Source organism: Parasteatoda tepidariorum, chromosome 1 (assembly GCF_043381705.1).
Source record: "Parasteatoda tepidariorum isolate YZ-2023 chromosome 1, CAS_Ptep_4.0, whole genome shotgun sequence".
Classification (NCBI taxonomy): Eukaryota; Metazoa; Arthropoda; class Arachnida; order Araneae; family Theridiidae; genus Parasteatoda; species Parasteatoda tepidariorum.
Genome location: NC_092204.1, coordinates 17,386,933 through 17,411,152, shown reverse-complemented (window position 1 = coordinate 17,411,152; position 24,220 = coordinate 17,386,933). Strand labels below are relative to the sequence as shown.

The following is a 24,220-nucleotide window of genomic DNA, read 5'->3' as shown; positions in this document are numbered from 1 at the left end:
ATTTGTGATTGAAAACGAAACTCTCCTGTAGATGGCGCAACCATTGGTGTATGAAGCAATCATGGCGATGTCCGTCAGCTTTTGTAGTATTTATAGAAGGCAGTTGTTTACTATTAGAAAATGTAAACCATTACATATTGAAATCGGCCGAAAGTATTTTATTCTAAAAAATAGTTGGAAGGTAATTTTTGGAGTGAAACAAGGAATAAATCATTTATATGAATGTTGATTCTGATAATGTTGTAAATTGTCGTGAGTTTTCTTCATGCATGTTTGTTTACGTTTTTCCTAAAAAGTTATATAATTTGCGAAATATCCTTATTTTTGCGAAAAATACACTAGCGATATTAAATAATAATATGTTTAGTATCAATTATTAATTAGTTTATTACATATGTTCTTTTTTGTATTAACAGATACGTTTGAAAATGTTTGTTTTTGTTATCAAATTTTAATGACTCAGTTCGTGTATCTGAAAGAATCACTATCACATAGATTTATTATTTTATTGTAATTATTACTTTAATATTAGCCATTGTGTCGATCTAATTTTATTTACTTATAAAATTTTGATTTTTAGCCCAAAATATCTGTAAATTTTATAAGTTTTTTTTATGTACTATAAAATTTTTATTTTTAAATAAAATTTCAAGTATTGTTAAGAAAAAAAGTTTAATAATCATGCTAAAAGAATTTACTATATGTATCAAAATAGATTTTTATTTTTCTGAAGAAATACAAAAGCAAAAATTATTAATTCGAACAAATTATCATAGTTTTGAAAAATCAATTTTCATTTATTTTTGCACTTTTTTTTCTATTGCCAAGGTTAGAAATTTAGGTCATGATTTTAAATACTTTTTTTTAGAGTGCTTTGATAGTTACCTAATGTAAAAAAACAATGATTAAAACAATTTGCCATGTTTCATTTTTTACTCCTAAAAATTCTGTATGGACAGAAAAAATGTATATACAGTAGGGAACCGATTATCCGGAACGATCGGGACCATCGCTATTCCGGATAACTGATTTTTCCGGTTTTCTGAATCGCTACAAAAAGCCGTTTTTTTAATTGTTAAACCCAACTAAAAAAAATTTTTTTTGGAAATAATCTTGAAAAAACGAAGTAATACACTAATGATTATTTCCAAAATGATGGTAAGGTAAACATCTTCCAAAAAAGAAAGAAAAATCCTGAAATCTTATGAGGAAAAAAAAACATTTAAAAAAAAAATGGCGGGAAAATTTATCAAATTTCGTTCCGGTTTTTTGGTTTTCCGGTTTACTGATTTCCGGATAACGGGTTCTGTACTGTACTATCTTTTTAAAGCAATAAAAATTAATTTAACGTTTTACTCAATTGTATACAGTTTAACATCTATGTATTACTTAAGAATAAACAGAACAGACTACATTGTTTTTTATTGTTTTTTTTTTTTTTTTNGAAATCTTTGATTTAATTATACAAGTATGAATAATTAAAATATACAGATGGCAAGCATTGAATTTCATTTGAATAAGAGAATGTTGTGTTCTTTTATTGCCTTAATAACCATAAATGAAAATGGTATATTTTTGAGCTTCAACATGACTAAAAATTTCATTCTACTTATATGTTGTAATAGGATGTCATATGATGTATATTTTTATACCATGCCAAAAAATATTTTCATCATATAGGCCTCATATTTGTTCTGAATACAAATAAATACCGGTTCTGAATTCTGCAAAGAAGTTTTTTCTTTCTCAAGCTTACATAAAACATTTATGCGAAGAGTCTTCGTCTTAATTGTGTTGTGCATTCTTCTTCGTTATATTGTTTTTTTCTTTTGTAGCATGTAAATCAATTGTTACAAAATTGTTGAAATTTACAGTTAAGTATGTCTAAATCATGAATAATATCTTTTATATTCTAATTTAATAGAACATTCTTCATTTTGAGTCTTCAATATTTAATTGGACACTGTCTCGAATTCAATTAATAAAAATCTATTTTGGTGATTATTATTAAATTAAGATGGTTTTACATCTTTATGAAATCAGTCTTGCTTGTTAAATGTGTAAATAAGTCGTTTTGTTCTAAAATAACCTCAAAAATATGGTATTCAGTAGTAATTTATGATTGAAAAAACTGTTTATTTGCTAGCGATAATTAAATGGTAGTCTTACAAACACTATATTAAATAGGTTTATTTATTATACTTAAATTAAAATCTTATTTCTCATTAGATATAAATGTAAGTTCTGGTTCATTATCAAAAAAATCTACAGCCCCTTGTATTATTACCCTTAATAATTATTTTTTTATTTTTTAACTGTATAAATTTTCGTATTTGATTTTCTTCAGTGGTTGACTTATACACCCGACATACCAAATATTTTCTGTCTTGTACTTATACATCAGAATAAACAGTATATTTTATGTATGAGGCATAATTGAAAAACCTATAATAAAATTTATGCAGCCAGTTAAAGAAATCAGTTAAATTTGATAAAGTCTCTCTGAAAAATTTAAGGAATTTTTTTTCCAAGTGTTTGTGGTCAACCTACTAAGGTAACAAATCAATCTACTGTTCTCCCTAAGCGTTTTTAGAAGGGGGGTTCACCCTGTCTGCCCTTTGATCTCTATAAATGCACCTTCTTTGTCCTTTTTGTAAAAATAAGCCACCTGTCCCTTAAAAACATTGCCTATATATTCATATTTCATTTTTGAGAAATAATTCACTTTTAAAATAATTTCTACTGGTAAAATTATCTGTGTGGTTTAATTCTGATAACTATTACAAATGTTTACTTTGTTAGGATTATTCTCAATTCCTTAAATTTTTATAAGTATCTCTTTTCTTACGGGAGGAAGTATTAATAAATTTTTTATGTTTTTAGTTTTTAAAGTTGTTTAAATAAGTAACTTTTTTTCTTTATTTTATTTAAATTTTTCTATTATTCTTATAATAATAGATAATCATTTTTTGAAATATACACATAAAATAGTATAAGAGGGTTATTTAAAAAATTTTTGAAGATCAGATTCAGTTATTACACATTTTGATAATTTTTCACACTGTTGAATAAGTGCCCTCTTAAAACTTATAGTGTCCTTTTTTGAGAGGCAGTGCATCCTGTCCTTTCTTATTCCTAGGGAGAACTTCGCACAATCATAAGCAATTTTTTATGTTTAATTTAAAGTATTTTCTCATTAAAGAGGATTTTTTTAGAAAAAAATCTTTTTTAAATTTTTATTTGCAATTTTTTCACATCAATTCTGAATTGTAACATTTAATTTTTTAACATTTAGAATAAAGTCATTTGTACTAAAACCCCATCCAATGTTAATTCCTATTCTTCATCTGGCAAAGATGTTGAGAGTGGACCTGATCTACAGGACTTCATTGCAGGAGTTGTACCCCGTGGATCTACATTTGATGACTACAAAGGAGAGTTGAAGCTACAGAAAGAGGACAGAAAAAGGTCCTGGCTAATTATTTACATATTTCATATTGATTATTATTATTATTATTTGCAGATTCTAGTTTACTAATATTGTAAATTGTTTATAAGATGACTATAATCTATTTTTGTATTGATAAAAGATCTTTAATTTTACAGCCGTTTAAGATTGCCTCCATGGGTGAAAAGCAAAATTCCAGTTGGCAAAAACTATCATCATTTAAAAGAAACTTTGAGAAATTTGAATTTACATACTGTAAGACACCATTAACATTTATTTTTTTAAAAATCTATACATAGTATATTTCTTTAATCTTCAGATTTTTTGTAATATTAATCAAGAATTTCTAATTTATTATGTGCCATAATTTATAATTAGAGTATATTTCCTCACGAGGAAATCAAAAGATATCTACTAATATTTTAACATATGCTAATTTTACCAACAAAATAGAAAAATAAGTGGAATAATATTATATATAGTATATATATATATTTTAAATTATATTTGCATTAAAGTTACTCTGATTATAAAAATTATAATTTTTTTTAATAAAAATTATTATAAGAATAAATAATTATTTATGTATATTTTTGTATGAATACTATTCAGAGTTTATAGTTTACCTGATACTCCTGATAAAAAAAAAATTCCTGATTATAAAGTGTTTTCAAAATATCCCATTTTTTAAGAATAAAAATGAAAATTTTTTAAAAATAGATTTGATTGATAAAATTTTTTATTTTTGACCCAACATCTTTAATATTATAGAATAGATTTGAACAGTTTCACAATTATTGATTCGTCTCTTTCATATGATTTTAAAAATCGAGTCCATCAACAATACAGTAATCATTTCATATAGAATTTCTGCATGAGAAATTGAAGGATTATCCACTAAAATTATTTTCAAACAAAACTGTTTGTTCCTGTTGATGAACAATCTACTAATTATATAAAAGTTTAAGAGGTTCAGACACAACACCTTTTACACAGGATTCATTATTTAAACATTTTTGGAAGGAAATCTTTGATTTAACAGAGATGCCAACTTGCTCCGGACAGCAAATATATATTTTAAAGTGGTAGTTTATCAATTGTGATTCTTGGTTTAATAAATTCAATTTAGTAGATTTTTATCCACCACTATTTCTAAATCATTCGTAATCTTATATAATCCACCACTTTATATTACTTAGGTCATGCTATACGATTTATAAAGCAAGCAAAAATAGTCAAGTATTTGCAAAATTTAGTTGATAGTTATTTACCGTTTTTTTTAATTAATTAGTCGTGTCCGGAGCAGTTGGCATATCTGATTTAATTATATAATTAATTATTTAATTCAAAAAATCTTGAACTCAATTACAAACTTTAAGTATATATTATTAGTATGAGGGAATATTATATGATTAATGCTAGTTTTTTTTTTTTAATGCAAAATTACTTTAAAAATTTTCTTTGCATTGATAAGAAATTATATTCGGTGTTGGGCATTGATAACATTGTGCTGGAAACTGTTAAAACTGTTTGTTTTAAACAGAGTAATTCTGAAGTTACAATTAATATATTTTATTAATCTTTTGCTATAAAATTTGCCCTTTTTTACACTTAAATACAGGCAATTATACTGTCCTGATTGCTTTGGCCTATTTTGAAACCTGTATTATTTAAATTTACTCTTTTACTATTCTTTTTTCCTAATTCTTTTACAGTTTTTTATAAATGTGCTCTTAAAAAGATTCGAATTCAATACTATAATATTGAATTCAATGTTATTAATTTGATGTACAGTCCGCAAAAAAAAAAGATATCACCCTGAATAACTTTCGTTCTAATGATCGGATTTTCACGAACTAAGTGTCAATCTTAATGGTTCCTGGGGGTGACCTCAAATATGCTAATTAATTAGTGCTAACTATTAATTAAGTTACGAAATCAGACACAAAAACGTACTTTCTCTGAATAAACATATATTTTTTTTTACATATTTGGAATCTAGACACTTGAATTAGGGGGGGTAGACAAAATTTTAAAACAATTGGGTCGTAAATTGGGTTGCAATAAAGGTTTATATATTTGGCGATAGTCCAGAAAACCGCCAAAAAAAGTCGCCTGCGCAAATAAATATTTTAAGATAACCCTTGACTGATTCAAAAGAGAAACGCTTAATTTTACTAGGTTGCTAGGCAACCAATTTCTGACTGTAAAAAAATTGAAATAATGTTTTGTGATTGCTCTGAGAGGTTTAATTAATAGTTAATAGAAAACACCTCGAAGTTTCTAGGCAATAGACAATTTTTAAGTTCATTTATGTCCAAAAAGCAAAAAAAATAAATAAATAAATAAAATAAAAAATTATTTTAATCTCTTTTGAAAAGAAAATTTGAATCGATTTATAAGTTTTCAGAATTTAAATACATGAACTTTTTATCTGATATTATTTAGATTATGCTATTTTTGCTATGTTTATTCGAGGATTTCATACTAAAATCAAATTAACATAACTTATAATAGCTATATACAAAATTTTAGGGATAATGATTTTTACAGCTTTAATCGAGTCTTCTAGGCATGAAAGTTTGAAGAAAAAAAAAGTGCTTGAAAAATAAAATGTAGATTGTATAGTAATTCTAATGCACATTCACAAGGTTTTCTATAATTTACGATATTTCTTTTTTCTATAACTCAAGGAATTGCTGAATGTTTAGTGGCATTTTAAAAACATTGAAATATGTTATGTTTAAGAATAAGATATTGAAATAATATGTTGCATATTGTATGATTCATTGTTCAAAAATCGCTTCATTCTGCTAGATATTTAGGTTACATGGTTTGGATGAAGATGATTAGCAAGTAGCATCCTCATGTTTCGATACATTCTGAAACTTAAGTTCGCAAATTCACCATATAATGTCGCACAGCATATTCTTCAATTCTGATAAGCTACATTTACCCCCAAATACTGCTACTATGATCATTTTTGTTTTCTTATGTATATATCTGATACTCTCTTTTTAAACAGAGCTCGTAAGATCCTTAAGATACTGAAATGGGGGCTCAAAAACTTAAAAGATAAAATATTTAATTTCATTAACTCAAACTATCTGGTCTCAAAATTTTAATTTTTAAGTGAAATATAACTTTTACAATATTGATGCTATTACGTTTTTAAAGGCCACATAAATCCTGTTAAAATATAGAAATGCTTATGTTTACTTTAACGAGTGTAAAATCGTTATCAAAATAATGATCAAGACCCAAATGTAAAACAGTATAATTGATGATAAAAACTCACCTGGCCTCAAAAAATATGAAGAGGGAAGTAAAAGTCGACATGTTTCGAAGGTTCAAATATAATCACCCATTCTCAAAACTTGTCAAGCTTGAATAACTTGTGACTTTTATTATTGGACGCTCAAAACATGTCTATTTTTTTTATCATCTATTATTTTTTAAATCAATGAAGTTTTTATATTTTCGATTCAGTTTCTTGGGATTATCTATTACACAACATATTAAATTATTTCACTCCATATTAAAATAAGTTTTACATAAGTTATGGGCATAGGTTCTTAGATTGAAAAAAATAATAATTCACTACTTTGTAAGAAAATCAGTGCAGTAAATTTTTTTTGTTGCTGCAAGCCTTAAATTTCAAAAGTCGAATGTGAAAATGGAATGTCCTCTAGCACCAGGAATCGAAATTAAATAGTTACAAGGACAACAATTTCAAAAAAGTTTGCGTTTGCGTCCTACTCGAAGTTGTTTGAAAAAGTGTTTCTTATATATCGATTCCAAAGTTTATTCTACATATATTTTAGGGTGTACTTTCGGATTATTTTGATCGAGTTTATTTTTACACCCTTATTTGCTTAAAATTATTAAATAATTTTCTTAAAATAAAATATTCAAACTACCTGATTTAATGCATTTATAGTATAATAGTAAACGGGGCTTCCATTGCTTAATCTTGATACCGCTATCATTAAATAAATGGAATAAGCTTAGATAAATAATAAAATTAATTGTTTTCTTGTTTTAATTTTCAAGGAAATATGTTTCGATCAAACAGATTTCATTCTGGAAATAGCCAAATTGTTGAGTAAGTCCCTTGGAGCAATATCATTCTTATCCTCTTTTGACGAAATATAGGAAAAATTGGTTTTCACAGTTTCTGTAAAAAGTATGTCAACCTCCTTGCCACGTTTTTTGAAATTTTTTTTTTTAAACCAAAATAAGTTTGGAAATTGCATATTTTTTATTGCATTTTTTTTAAAAATCAGATGGTTCTAAAATTGGCACGGCTTCGGATTCTTCTTACAAATTTCAATTTTTAGTATTTCCTGCTTAACAAAAAAGGCATTTCTCCTGATAACAAATTATACTACAATAATATCTTGGGAATCGTGCTAAAGAAAAAAATTAAACAAAATAGTTTAGCATATTATCCGGAAAAAAATCTACATGTAATCATAAAGAAAGAGTAAAAGATATAATGAAATAATTATTGAATCACGCGTGGTCAGATAATTAAAAATTTAATTTCACAANCATTTGATGACTACAAAGGAGAGTTGAAACTACAGAAGGAGGACAGAAAAAGGTCCTGGCTAATTATCTACGTATTTCATATTGGTTATTATTATTTTTTTTTTGTTGCTGATTTTAGTTGACTAATATTGTAAATTGTTTATAAAATAACTATAATTTATTTTTGTATTGATAAAAGATCTTTAATTTTACAGCCGTTTAAGATTGCCTCCATGGGTAAAGAGCAAAATTCCAGTTGGCAAGAATTATCATCATTTAAAAGAAACTTTGAGAAATTTGAATTTACATACTGTAAGACACCATTAACATTTATTTTTTTAAAAATCTATACATAGTATATTTCTTTAATCTTCAGATTTTTTGTAATATTAATCAAGAATTTCTAATTTATTATGTGCCATAATTTATAATTAGAGTATATTTCCTCACGAGGAAATCAAAAGATATCTACTAATATTTTAACGTATGCTAATTTTACCAACAAAATAGAAAAATAAGTGGAATAATATTATATATAGTATATATATATATTTTAAATTATATTTGTATTAAAGTTACTCTGATTATAAAAATTATAATTTTTTTTAATAAAAATTATTATAAAAATAAATAATTATTGATGTATATTTTTGTATGAATAATATTCAGAGTTTATAGTTTACCTGATACTTCTGATAAAAAAAAATTTCCTGATTATAAAATGTTTTCAAAATATCCCATTTTCTAAGAATAAAAATGAAAATTTTTTAAAAATAGATTTGATTGATAAAAATTTTGATTTTTGACCCAACATCTTTAATATTATAGAATAGACTTGAACAGTTTCACAATTATTGATTCGTCTCGTTCATATGATTTTAAAAATCGAGTCCATCAACAATACAGTAATCATTTCATATAGAATTTCTGCATGAGAAATTGAAGGATTATTCACTAAAATTATTTTCAAACAAAACTGTTCGTTCCTGTTGAGGAATAATCTACTAATTATATAAAAGTTTAAGAGGTTCAGACACAACACCTTTTTCACAGGATTCATTGTTTAAACATTTTTGGAAGGAAATCTTTGATTTAATTATATAATTAATTATTTAATTCAAAAAATCTTGAACTCAATTACAAACTTTAAGCATATATTAGTATGAGGGAATATTATATGATTAATACTAGTTTTTTTTTTTTTTTTTAAATGCAAAATTACTTTAAAAATTTTCTTTGCGTTGATTTGAAATTATATTAAGAGGTGTTCGTCATTGATAACATTGTGCTGGAAACTGTTAAAACTGTTTGTTTTAAACAGAGTAATTTGGAAGTTACAATTAATATATTTTATTAATCTTTTGCTATAAAATTTGCCTTTTTTTACGCTTAAATACAGGCAATTATACTGGCCTGATTGGTTTGGCCCATTTTGAAACCTGTGTTATTTAAATTTACTCTTTTACTATTCTTTTTTCCTAATTCTTTTACAGTTTTTTATAAATGTGCTCTTAAAAAGATTCAAATTCAATACTATAATATTGAATTCAATGTTATTAATTTGATGTACATAGTTTATATTTTAATTAGCAAGCATTACAAGCATTTTGCATGTTTAAGCATTACAAGAATACTTTGCTTTTGTCTGGTATTAGAACATATTTGAATTCGATTTAATTTTTTTATGACAAAATAAAGTCTTTTCTTTTAAACCATGGATGGCCAACTCACAGCTTGTATGTCATAGAGTGGCATGGTGGACTTTTAATTATGGCATGCAAAGACTCACATAAAAGTTGATAAAAATGTCTTAAGAAGTTTTGTCGAAATCCTCTACAAAATCTCTACATATTCTACTCATATATATAAATATCTACTCATACATTTTGAGTTGGTAAATTTTTTTTATAAAAATAAATCAATTCAAAATCCACATTAATTATTATCTCATAATTATTTAAAATCAAATACTTCAAGTTGTTTTTTAACCTAACTGAGTGAAACTTTTAAAATGTATATTAACAATGAAACCAAAGTTTGTGCTTTGTTACCTTTATTTCATTATTTATTGCATTCTTTTCATAATAAAATTATTATATTTCACTTTTATTTATTATTTTTAGCTTTTTATATTTTTTAGCATATTAGAAAAATTGCAAGTAGTACACATAATTTTATTAATTTAATAGTTTATTATTTTCTGTTTCTTGTTCTTTATGTCTGAATTACTATGGGTCATTTGCTGATGGTTTTATAGTTAAAAAGTCACTTGCTCATAATTTTTTTTTCAGTTTGTTTTTATTAATTACAAAAATAAATTAATAGATTTTAGTGTTATTGTATTTATGTGTACATATTCATTCTGCTTTTCATTTGCATTATTAAGAGGGATTTATTTCTTTAATTATGTTAATCGATTCATTAATGTTGATTCATGTTTTTATGTTACTTTAATTGATTCTCAGAATGAGTGTGTAAATTTTTAGGTTTGTGAAGAAGCAAGATGTCCTAATATAGGGGAATGCTGGGGTGGAGGAGAATATGGAACTGCTACTGCAACAATAATGGTGAGTTTATTGTTAAAAATGTAATAAGTTATTATTACTCATGTAAATTAATCTGTTAATTATCATAATTATGTATATTAAATGTAAAGTTATCTTATATTTTAATTTGCATTAATAATTTTAATTTGCAATAGTTGTCTTTTACTTTGTTTTAATTTTCAAAAAATTTAATTAATGAAGAAAAAAGTGTTTTCACATTCTAATTTAAACAATTCTTTATTAGCAAATTTTATAATTCCTTTTTAATTTAAATAATAAAATCTGACTATTTTGCCTGAATTACAATTGAACTTCTTAATTATTAAAGAAAAAGAAATAGATATTTATATTTAAAGTTTGATTTAAAAGTTTTTTTTTTATCAATTATGAAAAATAAATTGATTTTAATGTATTAGCAAATTATGTAATTCCTTTTTAATGTAAATATCAAAACCTGACTATAATATTTATCTGAATTACAATTGAACTTCTTTATTATTAAAGAAAAAGAATTAGATATTTATTTTTAAAATTTAATCCAAAAGTTTTTTTACCAATTACAAAAAATAAATTGATTTTAATGTAATTATTTTTACGTGTGCATATTTTTTTATCCTCTTTTCATTTTACTTTTCTTTTGCATTATTATCTTTGTTTGTTATGCTTATTATTTGTTAATTGTTAAAACTCGCTTTTGTAGTTTCTATATTCATAATTTTGTTATTGAAAAAATTTTGAAGTTATTAGGTGATACCTGTACTCGAGGTTGCCGATTCTGTTCTGTGAAAACTAGCCGGAGGCCCCCACCTCCGGATCCTGATGAACCAAAGAATACAGCTCAGGCTATTGCTGATTGGAACTTGGATTACGTTGTTCTCACATCTGTTGATAGAGATGGTTAGTGTGTTTTATTGTTCTTGCTTAAAATTATTTTATATAATTAAAAATATGAAGTACATTGATTATAAAGTCATTAATCATAAAATTAATTTTAATAATAATTTCTATATTTCTAAAATTTTCAAACATCTGGGAAGTAATAATTTTATGTCCGGAAAAAGGTGTATGAAAGGTTTGAGGTTTGTTCAGAACTCTAGTTCAGCGTTTTCCAAACTGGGAGGCGCGCCTCCCTAGGGAGGCGCGGACTGGCCTAAAGGGAGCCGCGAAAATTAGTCACAGTGAACAATTTTCCAAATTACTGCTAAAGTTTTCTATGTAAAAGATGAGAGAATAAATGAAAAAATACCATCGTACTTTATCGCGCATAGTTCAACTAAACATTTCGTAACTTAGCATCCATATACCTAGACCCCNATCTTCGAGGGGGGGGGCGCCAAATTATTAAAAATTTTTAAGGGAGGCGTAGTAACATCAAGTTTGGAAACCACTGCTCTAGTTCATTTTTAATAATGAAGCTAACTAATTTTTTCATAAAGAAAGATGAAAACTTGCTGTTAAATATCGTTAAAGAAGACAATGTGTGCAAAACTTCATGTATTTTTAAATTGTATACTTTGCAAGTATTATAAATAATTTCCTGTGCTCTTTTTTTTAATTTGGAAGAAAACTTCATGTTATTAACAATTGATTAAACTTATTGTGCCCTTTAAAAATCATCTTTTTTCTTAAATGTTTACCTGCTTTCAAAGATAGGCCATGCATCTCTATGTTAAGTGTTGATAGAATTAATGCATTAGTTTTATTTAGAGGGTTAAAATAACTCTGATCATTGAGAAATTTTGTCTCATTACAATTCTGATTTATATATTTATTTTATATATTTTTATTTTTAGATCTTCCGGATGGAGGTGCAAATCATATAGCAGAAACTGTTGTGGAGTTAAAAAGAAGGTGCAAATTTTTTTATGGAATTTTATACTTTATCACTCTTTAGCAAATGATATTAAAATATTCAATTGAAATAAATACAGTAGAACATCGATTGATACTCGTTGGACGGGACAAAAAGGTCGTAAATAGTGAAACGTCTTTATATATCTATATTTAAATGCACACAAGTTTATTTATATTTTATTAAATAACTAAATACAATATGAATGTAATTTATTTAGTAGAAAAGTAAAATTTATGGAACAATGTTGGTTGATCTGATGATTCAGTCTTCTTTATCACTACAAGATTCCATAATTTCAGCCATTGAAATTTTATCCCACTCACAAGCTATTAGAGCGTTATCACATTTTGAGTGATCCACAAAGCCAGTATCAAGCTTGGCATTCTGTTCTGAAATGCTGTCAGAATTTTTGTGAGTCAGACCTAATGTAAAATTATATTTTCTGAAACATCAGTATTTTGGGGGAATAGTGTTAGAGGGGTATTTTTTATGTTATTGATATAGGAAAGGAGACTGAGTTGTAAAGAGAGATTTTTTATTCAAGCCTGAGGTTAAATTAGAGTTCTACTATTATATGAAAACTTATTTCTATTAAAAGTTATTTTTGCATAGGAATGATTTTTATAACAATGCAATTTTTTACTACCTAGATGAATAATTCATGCTTTTAAATTTGTTTTCTACTGTTAATTTTTTTAATATTATTTACGATTTAAGTGGTTTTTTTAATAAAAAGTTGTGTGTGAACTACTACTTAAATATTGTATTAATCATCGAAATGATTCTTATTGAAATCCGATTCAGAGAATCAAAATCAATCTTTCCTAATAATCAAAGTGTTCATTATTATTGTTCAATATTTGTCCTATATAGATGTCAATATTAACTGGTAGATCAATATCCGTGCCACTTAAACTTATTATCAAACTGCATTACATTTATTCAATGATTTTCAAAATATTTAGTTCACCAGTTGGTTTTTACTGTTTCTATAGACAAAGAATATGTAACCTTATTAACAGTATTTCATACCATCTTAATATAATTGTTATTTTACCTCATTGAAAATATAATCATTTTTATAGAAATTTTTCTTTCTTTCATTCACACTAACAACTGTGTTGCTAGAAATTTTTAGACATACTAATATGCATTATAAATAATACTTTATTTTGAGCTTAATAGTGTATTGCTAGGAATTAATTCTTAATAAAGCTTTGTACTTAAAAAGAGTCCATTTTCTTCACCGCCATTTTTTTTCCCTAGAATTTATTTTAGAACTTGTACAGTAATTTATAGCAAAGGTATTGTTTTGTTAATAACTATAGAAAGAAATATAGTACTGTACATTTATTTGTTCTAGTTTTTTAAGTTAACTTCTTTGTTTGTTTGAACTGACAAAAACTGATTGTTATGATGATTAAAAAATCTTTAATGAGTAATTTATATAAATAGAAGGATATTTTTCAAAAATCAAACTGCAAGCAAATGTGTAATACTAAATTACGTTTTTAAAAATGCTGACTGTATTGATCCTAGTTGAGTAATCATGTAATTAATTTTACTTATAGGAAACCCAAATTACTTGTTGAATGCTTAACACCTGATTTTGCTGGTGATTTATCTGCTGTAGAAGTTGTTGCTCTCAGTGGTTTAGATGTTTATGCTCATAATCTTGAAACAGTTGAACGTTATCAAAAGTATAAATACTTTGCAACTACTTTAGTTTATTGTAATATTAATTTTAAAAAATACATATATATTATTTTTATTATTTCTTAATTACTGAAATAATATTTTCATTTCCTGAATGTAACATATATTAACATCCTATTTTTGTTCCTTTAGACAGTGCAGAATTAACACAAAAATATCATTTCATGTCAAAGCATAGTATTTGTTTTGTATTAGAGAAAATGTGGTATTTTCTATGGGTTAAAATCAAGCTGAATCTGTCATAGACCTATTATTTCATTTCTATAAATCAAAACCTACTTAACTTCAGATCCTGCGAGCTTGACTGGGAAGTAAAGGGGAACAATGTATACTGGTTTATTGTTGTCTTTTCCAATTTGCCATATTATGTGGTTAGTCTTGAGATTATGTCGCCTTAACCTCCGTAACTCTCTTTGCTGAAGGGAGTAGGGCTTAACATTATAAATTATTACTAACCTATAATGTATGAGATTCTTAATTTACTCCTTGACAAATGTCATATACTAATTATTTGTTTTATTAGTCTTATCTCAAAAAGTTTTTTGGTCATCATAATTGGGGCATTAGATTTAATTAAATTTGTTAAATATATTTAAACCCCAATCTTATTTATTAATTTTCTCTCTCATAAACTTCTTAAATTTAATATTAAATTACAGAAAATTAGAAAGATTTCTATGTTTTGCTGTAAATAATTTTGTTCGATGTTTATTTTAAATTTAATTATCTGAATATGTTATATTTGAATGTTAGTTTAATTGTATTTGCACTTCTGTTTTTAAAAATTAACAATCTCATTTTAATTATCTATGATTTATTAACTGATATTGGTATTCATTTTTTAAAAGCATCTTCAATTATTTTCTTTATTTTTAAATATGCAAAAGCTCTTATAAAAACATTTTCCTGTCCCTTTTCAGTAGTCAGATATATAAAATTTTTGTCTGTTTTTTATGAATTGAATTTTCATTTGCTATTTTTTTCATTTTCTCTTATTAAAAAATTTTTTGTTATTCAGTGCCTAATATTAAACTGTATGTTATTTTAACAGATTTTCTTCAAATATCTGTCAAAATTTTGCTTATCATTTATTCATCTCAACCATATGTTTGTTTGTTTTTTTGCTTTTTTGTAAAATAAAAGCATAATTTTTTTTTTTTTTTTTAGGATTTAAAAAAAAATAATTTAAATGTAAAAAGTTTTTTTAACACTTTTAATTTCTTAAATAGAAAAAAAACTTTTATATTGTTTATATATTTTTGAATCATTCCTATATTATTTTGTTCTCTTAAAATGATTGAAATTTTCCTACATTAAATTTTATAATCATTACATATTTAGTTTTATTTACCATTAAATATAATTTAAGTTTTCTATGTTTTTTTTTCGATATAAAATTCTCAATTTTCGCATCAATATTTTTGTTTATGAAAAATATTCATTGCAGACCTGATATAACAAGTTTATAGCTTTTTCTAATAATATATTCAAAATTTCATTCTTGCTAAAAGGATTGCATATGATATAAAACATACAGAAAATGGATTGTTATATAGATTTATTTGTTTAATAGAGTACTTTTAGCTATATTTTAGTATTGATTAATTTGTTCAGTCATTTCCTTTTTAAATACACTTTTTTAAATATAATTGATGATATTTCTTTTCTGATTGATATTTCTTTTTCTAATTTATTTTTAGCACTTGGATGTAAATGTTTATTAAATAGTAGAGTTGTTTTTTCCGAAATAAGATTCTGGAACTAAATTATTTATTGTTATTATTGTTTTTGTTAAATTTAGTCTTATCTCTATTTTAAAATATTAATTAAATAATTATGTTTTTATGCTATTTTGTTAGCAATTTTCAGAATATTTTTCATCAGATATCCTATATAAGTTTTTTTTTTAAATATTTTCTTTATCTTAAAATATGAAATAATTTTTCTTTAAATCTTTTCTTTAATGACTCTGACAATCCCTACTTATATTTATTTTTTTACACTGAGTTTATGTATTTTGTATTAAAATTATTTTTTACAACTGCAGGTATATAAGAGATTTTAGAGCTAATTATAAACAATCCATAGAAGTACTTAAACATGCCAAAAAAGTCAAACCTTTAATTATCACAAAGACATCCATAATGCTTGGATTTGGGGAAACAGATGACATGATTAAAGCAACAATGAATGGTATGAACTTCATTATATCGATTTTTATTATACTTTGTGTATAAGTATTTTCTTCTATGTGCAGAATATAGCCTGCTCTGTTTTAAATTATTTAATTCTTAAATTATTCAAACATTAAACTGAATGTAATCATTTTATTTTTTTAATGCATTTCATTATAATTAAAAAAATTTCCTTTTGGATTATTTTATGCATTAAAAGTTCCCTATTCTATAATTTTATTATTGCTAGAAAGTAAATAGGTTAGTGAAGTTTATTTTATTTGATTGGGAGCAAGTTAGGTTCCAATATTATTTGACTACCTATTTTTAATAATAGTATTTTAATTTTTATTTATTATTGCCAAATTAAACATTTCTGTATTAATGATTAGATATTCAGTTGTCTTTTTCCTCTCAGAACAAAAAAAAATGGTTGTTTATTTCATATTATTTTAAGCTAGAATCGTTATAAATGTGGCCATTAAATATATCATTATTTTATTGCTAATTTGGAAACACATAGCATTGTATGTCCTGTCATGCATGTTTATTTGTTTCCTGTGTGTCAAAAAATTTAAAATGAAATGATGGAAAATTAAAAATAAAATAATAAGTGTACGTGTGAATTAATTATGGTATGTTACATAATTTATAATTAATGTGCTATGAACTGGTATATTCTTATAAGGAAGCAAACCCGTTGTTTTCAAACTCGAGTTACAAAAGTTTGTTGAATCCAAAATTACAATGGATATATGGATTTGTGATTATCAACTTCATTTTCTTTTATTTACCATACTCATATGAAATTGTGAAGAAGCATAAAATCTAATTCAATTATAAAATTTAACTGGGAACAAACTTAAATCAGATAATGAAGATCTGATCTAAATAGTTGACCAAGTTTATGAGAAATAGCTATTTTATTAAATTTAAAATATGGAAAAATATTCAAGAATAAAAATATGAAATACAATTAAGTGGTCACATTTTAATAAAAGTAAGCAAATTGTCTTTAAATTTTATATGTTAACAATAGGAAATGAAAATAGTGCTTTATCTCAATTTTTTACTGACCTGTCGACTTAATCTTCAGGCTGGAGTCTCAGGCTTTTCTGTCCTATCTCACAGTCTCAGGCCACCAAAATTTTCCCAGACTTTTTATTCAATAAGAGGCATAGTTTATGTACAGCCCCCAAAACTTTCTTCAAATTATCAGCAATTTTATAGTTCAAATGCATTGAGTTTATTAATAATTCTTTTCTATAAGCCTTTTTTTAATATTTTGAAATGTCTGCTAAAATAGCTGATTTGAGCAGTATCTTAATTCATGCTAAAGTAGCTGATTTGAGTAATATCTTAATCCATGCTAAAATAGCTGATTGGAGCAATATCTTAATCCATGCTAAAATATCTGGTTTGAGTAATATTTTAATCCATGCTAAAATAGCTGATTTGAGTAATATCTTCATCCATGCTGAAATAGCTGATTCGAGTAATATCTTCATCCATGCTAAAATAGCTGATTTGAGTAATATTTCAGTTTCCTTCTTGAACACCTAGAGTTTTGTTGATACTTATGCTGTGTTTGTAAAAGTTTTAGAAAAAAAATGACAAATCTAGTTTCCTAATATTCTAGAAACCGTTTTGTGCTTTACAATACAAAGATTTCAGAACAGAAGTCTTGTTACTATTTTGATAGGATCGATGTAGAATGGTTTAAAGTCAATAACAGGAATATTTAGCCACTTAACAAAAATTTAAACTTAATTTATATTTGACTCCAAATTTTCTATTCGCCAAATCTATAAAATCTTAACACTCCTTTAAATTGTACACATCATAGTGTTTATTTGCTACTAAGAGGGACTTGATTGTTTAAGAAATGTACTTTGATGTTTTCTCCTTCCTTAAAAACTCTCAAAGTTTAAGTGTTATTACTAATAAGATTTTATTTAAGTTTTTCTTTTTGCTTCAATTTACAATTTAGATTTCTCTGAATAGTATATGTAATATTATTCTTAATTAATAATTCAGCTAGTGCACTAAAAAGCTTAATAAAAACTAATTAAATGCATGAATTTTTAAAAGTCACATCCCAAGATAGTAATTAAAGTTAAGTCATTTGAAGTTACACATGTATATTTCTTGAATATTTTTAAACTTAAATAGAGACAAGACACTAATTAAAGTTAAGTCAGCTGAAGTTACATGTGATAATTTCTTGAATATTTTTAAAACACATTTAAAAAAATTTTACATTTGTACAAAAATATTTTTTTAGATCTCAGAGAAGCTAATGTAGATTGCCTAACTCTTGGACAGTATATGCAGCCAACAAAAACACATTTAAAGGTAAATTCTCGAATTATTCTTTATTTCTTTTTACATATACTGATTCACAAAAATCCTCCAATCGTGCTACAATTCTTCCTTCAGTTCTCTAAACTAGGTATTCTGAACTGAACAATTTGAAAAATGTTGTCAAATTTTATTACAAGCATTTTTTTCAAAAAATTCATGCTTTTGTTGCCTAAAGTTGAAAATGATAATTTAGTTTTTATATCATTGATAAATTATTTATGCTGCATTAAAAAAATTATTTGATTTTTAATTGATCTTGCTCAACTGAAAAGCTTTGCTTAAAAATTTTCTGGAACATTTTCAGCAGAAGTCAGGAACTATGTTTTCCCTGGAGCTGGTTTTCTAAATTTCCCCATGTTCCATTTCTCTTTTAAGTTTTTTAATAATCTTTTTTTTTCATGACTTTAAAATTTTTTCAGGCTTAAAACAAACAAATTAAAAGATTTTAATGCTTTTAATTGATTTTTTTTAAATGTTTATACAGATAATTTGTGTCTGAGTGATGTATTTTATTTTATTTTGATTTCGAAATTCGATTATAGAGTATTCATTTTAATTTGAATATCTAATTTAGACATGCTAATCATAATAGTAATTGAAATTAATTTTCATTTTTATAACTAAAAGATGTTTCTTTAAATAATTAATGTTTTTTTTTAAAAAAAAATTAAAAATTGCAAATTAAGATATGAAGCTCAACAGGGCTCATAAATATATATATAAAAAAAAAGACAGAGCCTTATCAAAGCTGCAGCTTTAACTTAACATCTGGAATCAGAGAAGTGTCAAAAAATCTTCAACTTACCAAACATACTTTAGAATGATTCTTAAAAGATTACAGTGTAATTTCAAACTCTGCTGATTTCTGTGTAACAGTTGTGAGAATAAAATATAACATTCTTATTTCCAAAAATGAATTTACTTTGTCAAATTTTATTTGAACCATTAGATGTCTTAATCAAATGCGATTTCATTTCATACAAAACATTTAACTCTTTAAAAACATGGACCATTCTTCCTACACATGTTTAAATTTTTGGACTATTTCAAAAATAATCTGGGTATAAGTCACAGTTAACAAAGTTACTACTTTAAAAAGTATTCTCAGCATATTGTTACTTTATTATTAAATTTTTGTGTTAATAAGCTATTGACTGTTTTTTATTGTTAAATTTAAGAATTTGTCATGCGCCTAGTTGAGAAATTTTTGTTTCAATGTGTATTTTAGTCTTGTCCTAAACCAAAAAAACAAAGGAGATTATTGCCTTTATTTTTTATACAGTCGCTGAACAGCCGACCCAATTTTGGGTTTATGACCACTAATGCTCAACTCTGTGGCTTTGTAATTTTGAACCCAATCCAGAAGACAAAGGAACTTCCTGGATCAAGTATTGGGAGAAATTTGCCTTCCTGGAGGACTTCTTAATGATACTAACCCACAGTTGCATTACATGGAGAGGAAAACCATCCATGGTTAGCCTGACTGCAAAGGTACTCTAACCCATGATCTGCCTACCACTGAGGAGGATAATTTACATCAGCACTATGGTTGGTGCAAGCCAAGTGCCGAATTCATATCGACCAGCCATCTCTGGGATTCAGACCCGGTACACCTCATAGGAAGGCAAAGGCTCTATCCCCAGAGCCACCACAGATGAGAGTTAAAATATTGAAGTGGATTGAGACTCCTTTGATCAAAAACGCAACTTCTCAATTTAGTTACTAAAAATAAATTAGAAATTTAAACTAAGTATGGCATATAGTTCATTATCAGACGTTGTAACTACAAAGGAAAATCATAATTACTTTGAGAATAGTAGTTTTTTTTTAGAAACTAAATTAGACGGTGCAATGAAAAATCTTACACTTTAACATAAACGCTCTATCTCTTGAGCCACTACTTTGTTGCCTTTATTATCTCATTTGTGAACTTGACAGTCTGCCAAAAATAATAATTGATATTAAGTTACCCTGGTGTACGACTCTTAAAAGAAGAGATGCATGTTTTAGGAGTTTTGCATTGCATTAAGGAAATGTATTAATATCAAATAACTAAATTAGCATTATTTTTTTATTCATTTTTTTCCCTCAACTTGCAATTCAATTTCTTGTTAAAGGTGAAAGAGTATGTAACTCCAGAAAAATTCAAGTATTGGGAAGAGTATGGAAATCAGTTAGGATTTCAGTACACTGCCAGTGGTCCATTAGTGAGGTCTTCATATAAAGCAGGTAACATCTAAACTGTTGAAAATTAATAAATTTCGAATTTGCATAAAATGTGATGTAATTTTTTTTATTTTGGATCTGCTGTGTGCAAAATAAAAACATCCTTATAACTTTTGATTTAGTGATCAGATTTTCATGTGCTTAAAGCAATCCTAATGGTTCGAAGGTTTGACCTTAAATAAGTTAATTTATGACTGTAGATGATATTTTAAGTTACAAAGAAGGTGAATTTTCAGTTTGCTTTTGGATTTTTGTCCCTGAAATTAAGAAAGAGGACTAGCTATAATTTGGCAAAAAAGGTTTCAATAGTTTAATCCCTAGATTGGACAAAAGTCTGATTCCCTGAATGGCAATTTTATTTTTTCTGTATTTTGCTATATTTATGTTACCTAAGTGAAACAAAAAAGAAAAAAAAAAGCTTATTATTACATAACTTATTTTTCCAAATGAAATATAAGTTTTTTTATTATATATATTAACAATTATTTTTTATGTGGAATTATCTTTGGAGAAACAAGTGTTAGTAAAACATTCTTGACTCTTTTTAACAGTTTCAGAGATATGGTGAAATATTCCCACAAAAAAATTACCTAAAAGGGTCAAACTTTCATCTGGTCTCTTTATTAAACTATTTTTGACCATATTTTCCAGATTGCAGCTAAACCCTTATGTTTAGGGTCAAAATTAATGAGGAAAAAAAAAGTTTTCTGTTTTTCACTTTGCACACCTGACAAAAAGTATTAAAATAAGTTTACTTAAATCATTAAATTGAAATATTTACAGTTAACTAACTCATTGCATCTGTGAATTATTTGATAACCTACTTAATTTCACGTGAGAATCTTTATCACATTAATTTGTATTTATTTGAATTACCATTCAATACAAGAATTTTTTTTTTAATTACATCATTTTAATTTCTTTCATTAATTGCTGAAATTTGCTACATTTCTTTTTAAATGTTGCGAAAAATTTCCCTCACATAGAATTTCTTAGTTACACATCGTTTGAGCTCATAAATATATGCAAAAATTGATTTGACTTTATTGAGTGCTCATTCATTATCTGTAATGAATTTGTTTCACCAGTAATAAAAGAATTAGAATAAAGCTATTTTTATGTCTGTTGTTTTGTAACAATTAATCATGAGTATCTGGTTAAGTTTTATTTATTTTTAACATCAATATGTAAAGAAATCTAGAGTTTTGTGAAAAANTTTGACTTTATGGAGTGCTCATTCATTATCTGTAATGAATTTGTTTCACCAGTAATAAAAGAATTAGAATAAAGCTATTTTTATGACTGTTGTTTTGTAACAATTAATCATGAGTATCTGGTTAAGTTTTATTTATTTTTAACCACTACGTTTTAGAATAATTGTAAGCATGGCACATAACATCAATATGTAAAGAAATCTTGAGTTTTGTGAAAAAGGAAACTGTTTGTGATTCAATTTTTTTATTAATATGTGAAAGGTGACTTCAGTACTTACTAGGGGGTTTTTTTGGAAAACCCCCCCGCTTTTTATTAAGACTAGTAAAAATATTTTTGACTAACTGTAAATTGTTTTTGATCTTTTAAAGATGGATAAAAAGTAAGAGTTCTATACATAGTATTTTTCTTGCTATAGCTGTTAACATACCAGACTTAAAATAACTTAAGTCATCCTAAAGGATGACTAATAAGTGGGTCATCATCCTCATCCCATTTATACATACCAGATAACAGCATAAATTCAAAAGAACATCTTAACTATTTCTTTTTATTTAATTCTTGTATTAAATTATTCTGAATTTAAATTAAATGGGTTAAGCTTTACTTTAAAGTGGTTACTATCAGGGCTGTGGAGTCTGAAGGGAAAATGACAGACTCTTGGAACTTTTAAACTTTTTATTATTAAGACTGACCCCTTCATATGTATGTAAACATACACATGTGTTACAGCTTTTTTTTTTTAAATATAAAAGTAATTGATGCTACAGAAGAAAAAAATTTATTGTATAGCAGATTATTTATGCTCATTAATATTAAACAGAAAAACTGGCATTTGTAATTTCTAAGAAACAGTATAGCTTTAGCAAGATTTTCCTCGATAGAGAGCCGTAGAGTAGATCTGATTTGATGCGATATGATCTACTGGTTTAAATTATCAAAGTATACCATTTTAATGAATATTTGATTAAAATGGTATACTAAACAGGGCAAATAATTATTTAATTTAAATGTATGGTGGTTCAATGGTCAATGCTTTGAATAAAAAAAATTTTTTTATACTTACTGTATCATAGTTACAATTGTGTATTTTTCTTTTTCAACTATTTATTTTAAAAACTTAATTCATATTTTATTCTTTTTCAGGAGAATTTTATCTGAAGAATTTAATCCAGCAAAGGAATTTAACAGCTGGTGAACTAAATAAGATGTGATATAAATATTGTAAATTCTATATGTAAATGTTATGTGTAAATTCTAATATTTTATTGTTATAGCATTAAATTATGTTGCAATGTGACTGATGAATTATATCTAACAAATTTAAATCCAGAAAAGGAAATTAATGATGGTGGATTAAATACAATGTTATGTAGATTTATAGTTTAATATTTTATTATCATAGTAAGTAAAGATTTAAATTTGTTCAATGTCTATTTAATGCCTTACTATTGATTGTCTTTCTTGGCAGCTTCATTTATTTTGACAACAAACAGAAAAATCTAATAAAAATTTTAATAAGATGACAAATACTTCATTTCATAGTTACATAGAATTTATTAAAACTTTTATTAGAAATAAGGGTGTGAACTATCGCACGACACGAGCAGGGGGTCTACCTTTCTGCATGTAAAATGTGGTGTGCCTACGTGTGGGTTGGGAGACACCTCGGACAGGGAGTGATTTTTACGAACATTGAAAATTAAAATGCTATTGATGCTCTAAAGCAGTGTTTCTTAACCTTTTTGATACAACGGACCCCTTTTAAAATTTTTTAAGAAGTCACGGACCACCCCCCTGTGAAAAAGATAATTGTAAAAAACATCAATTATTAGAAAACGTTTAATTTTATTATTTTAATAGTATACAAAATTTTTAATGTGAATGTTGCTGCTGCTTTTCCTTAATTAATAAATTGAATTGAGGGATTGTTTTCGACAAAGCAACGTGCATATCTTGTTCAACATTCAATCAATTTGGATGTTGTGTTTTTATTGTCACAAGTGAGGAATATCCCTCTTTGCAAAGATACACTGTAGAAAACGGAATTATAGCTGCCATAGCTCGCTGTACAAGCAATGGGTAGGCTTCCAAACGTTTTAAAAATTAGGAGTAGTCAGCGGACCCCCAAAATATAACTCATGGA

General features: G+C 25.7%; 1 protein-coding gene across 3 annotated transcripts; it reads left to right on the top strand.

The window, feature by feature from the left end:
* The first annotated feature begins 1 nt into the window (after window position 1).
* On the top strand, window positions 2-23,510 carry LOC107437288 (lipoyl synthase, mitochondrial). Of its 3 annotated transcripts, none has more exons than XM_043049697.2 (11): window positions 2-181; window positions 3,296-3,468; window positions 8,197-8,293; window positions 10,468-10,548; window positions 11,268-11,424; window positions 12,321-12,378; window positions 13,954-14,082; window positions 16,146-16,291; window positions 18,557-18,627; window positions 20,754-20,865; window positions 23,221-23,510. In XM_043049697.2, the coding sequence occupies exons 1-11, from the start codon at window positions 32-34 to the stop codon at window positions 23,286-23,288; spliced, it is 1,242 nt and encodes a 413-aa protein (XP_042905631.1). In that variant the 5' UTR covers window positions 2-31; the 3' UTR covers window positions 23,289-23,510. The 3 variants fall into 3 exon arrangements, with proteins under 3 accessions (XP_042905631.1, XP_042905630.1, XP_071033332.1); XM_043049696.2 differs by lacking the exon at window positions 8,197-8,293 and adding an exon at window positions 3,607-3,703; XM_071177231.1 differs by lacking the exons at window positions 2-181; window positions 3,296-3,468 and adding an exon at window positions 8,009-8,054.
* Window positions 23,511-24,220: the final 710 nt, after the last annotated feature.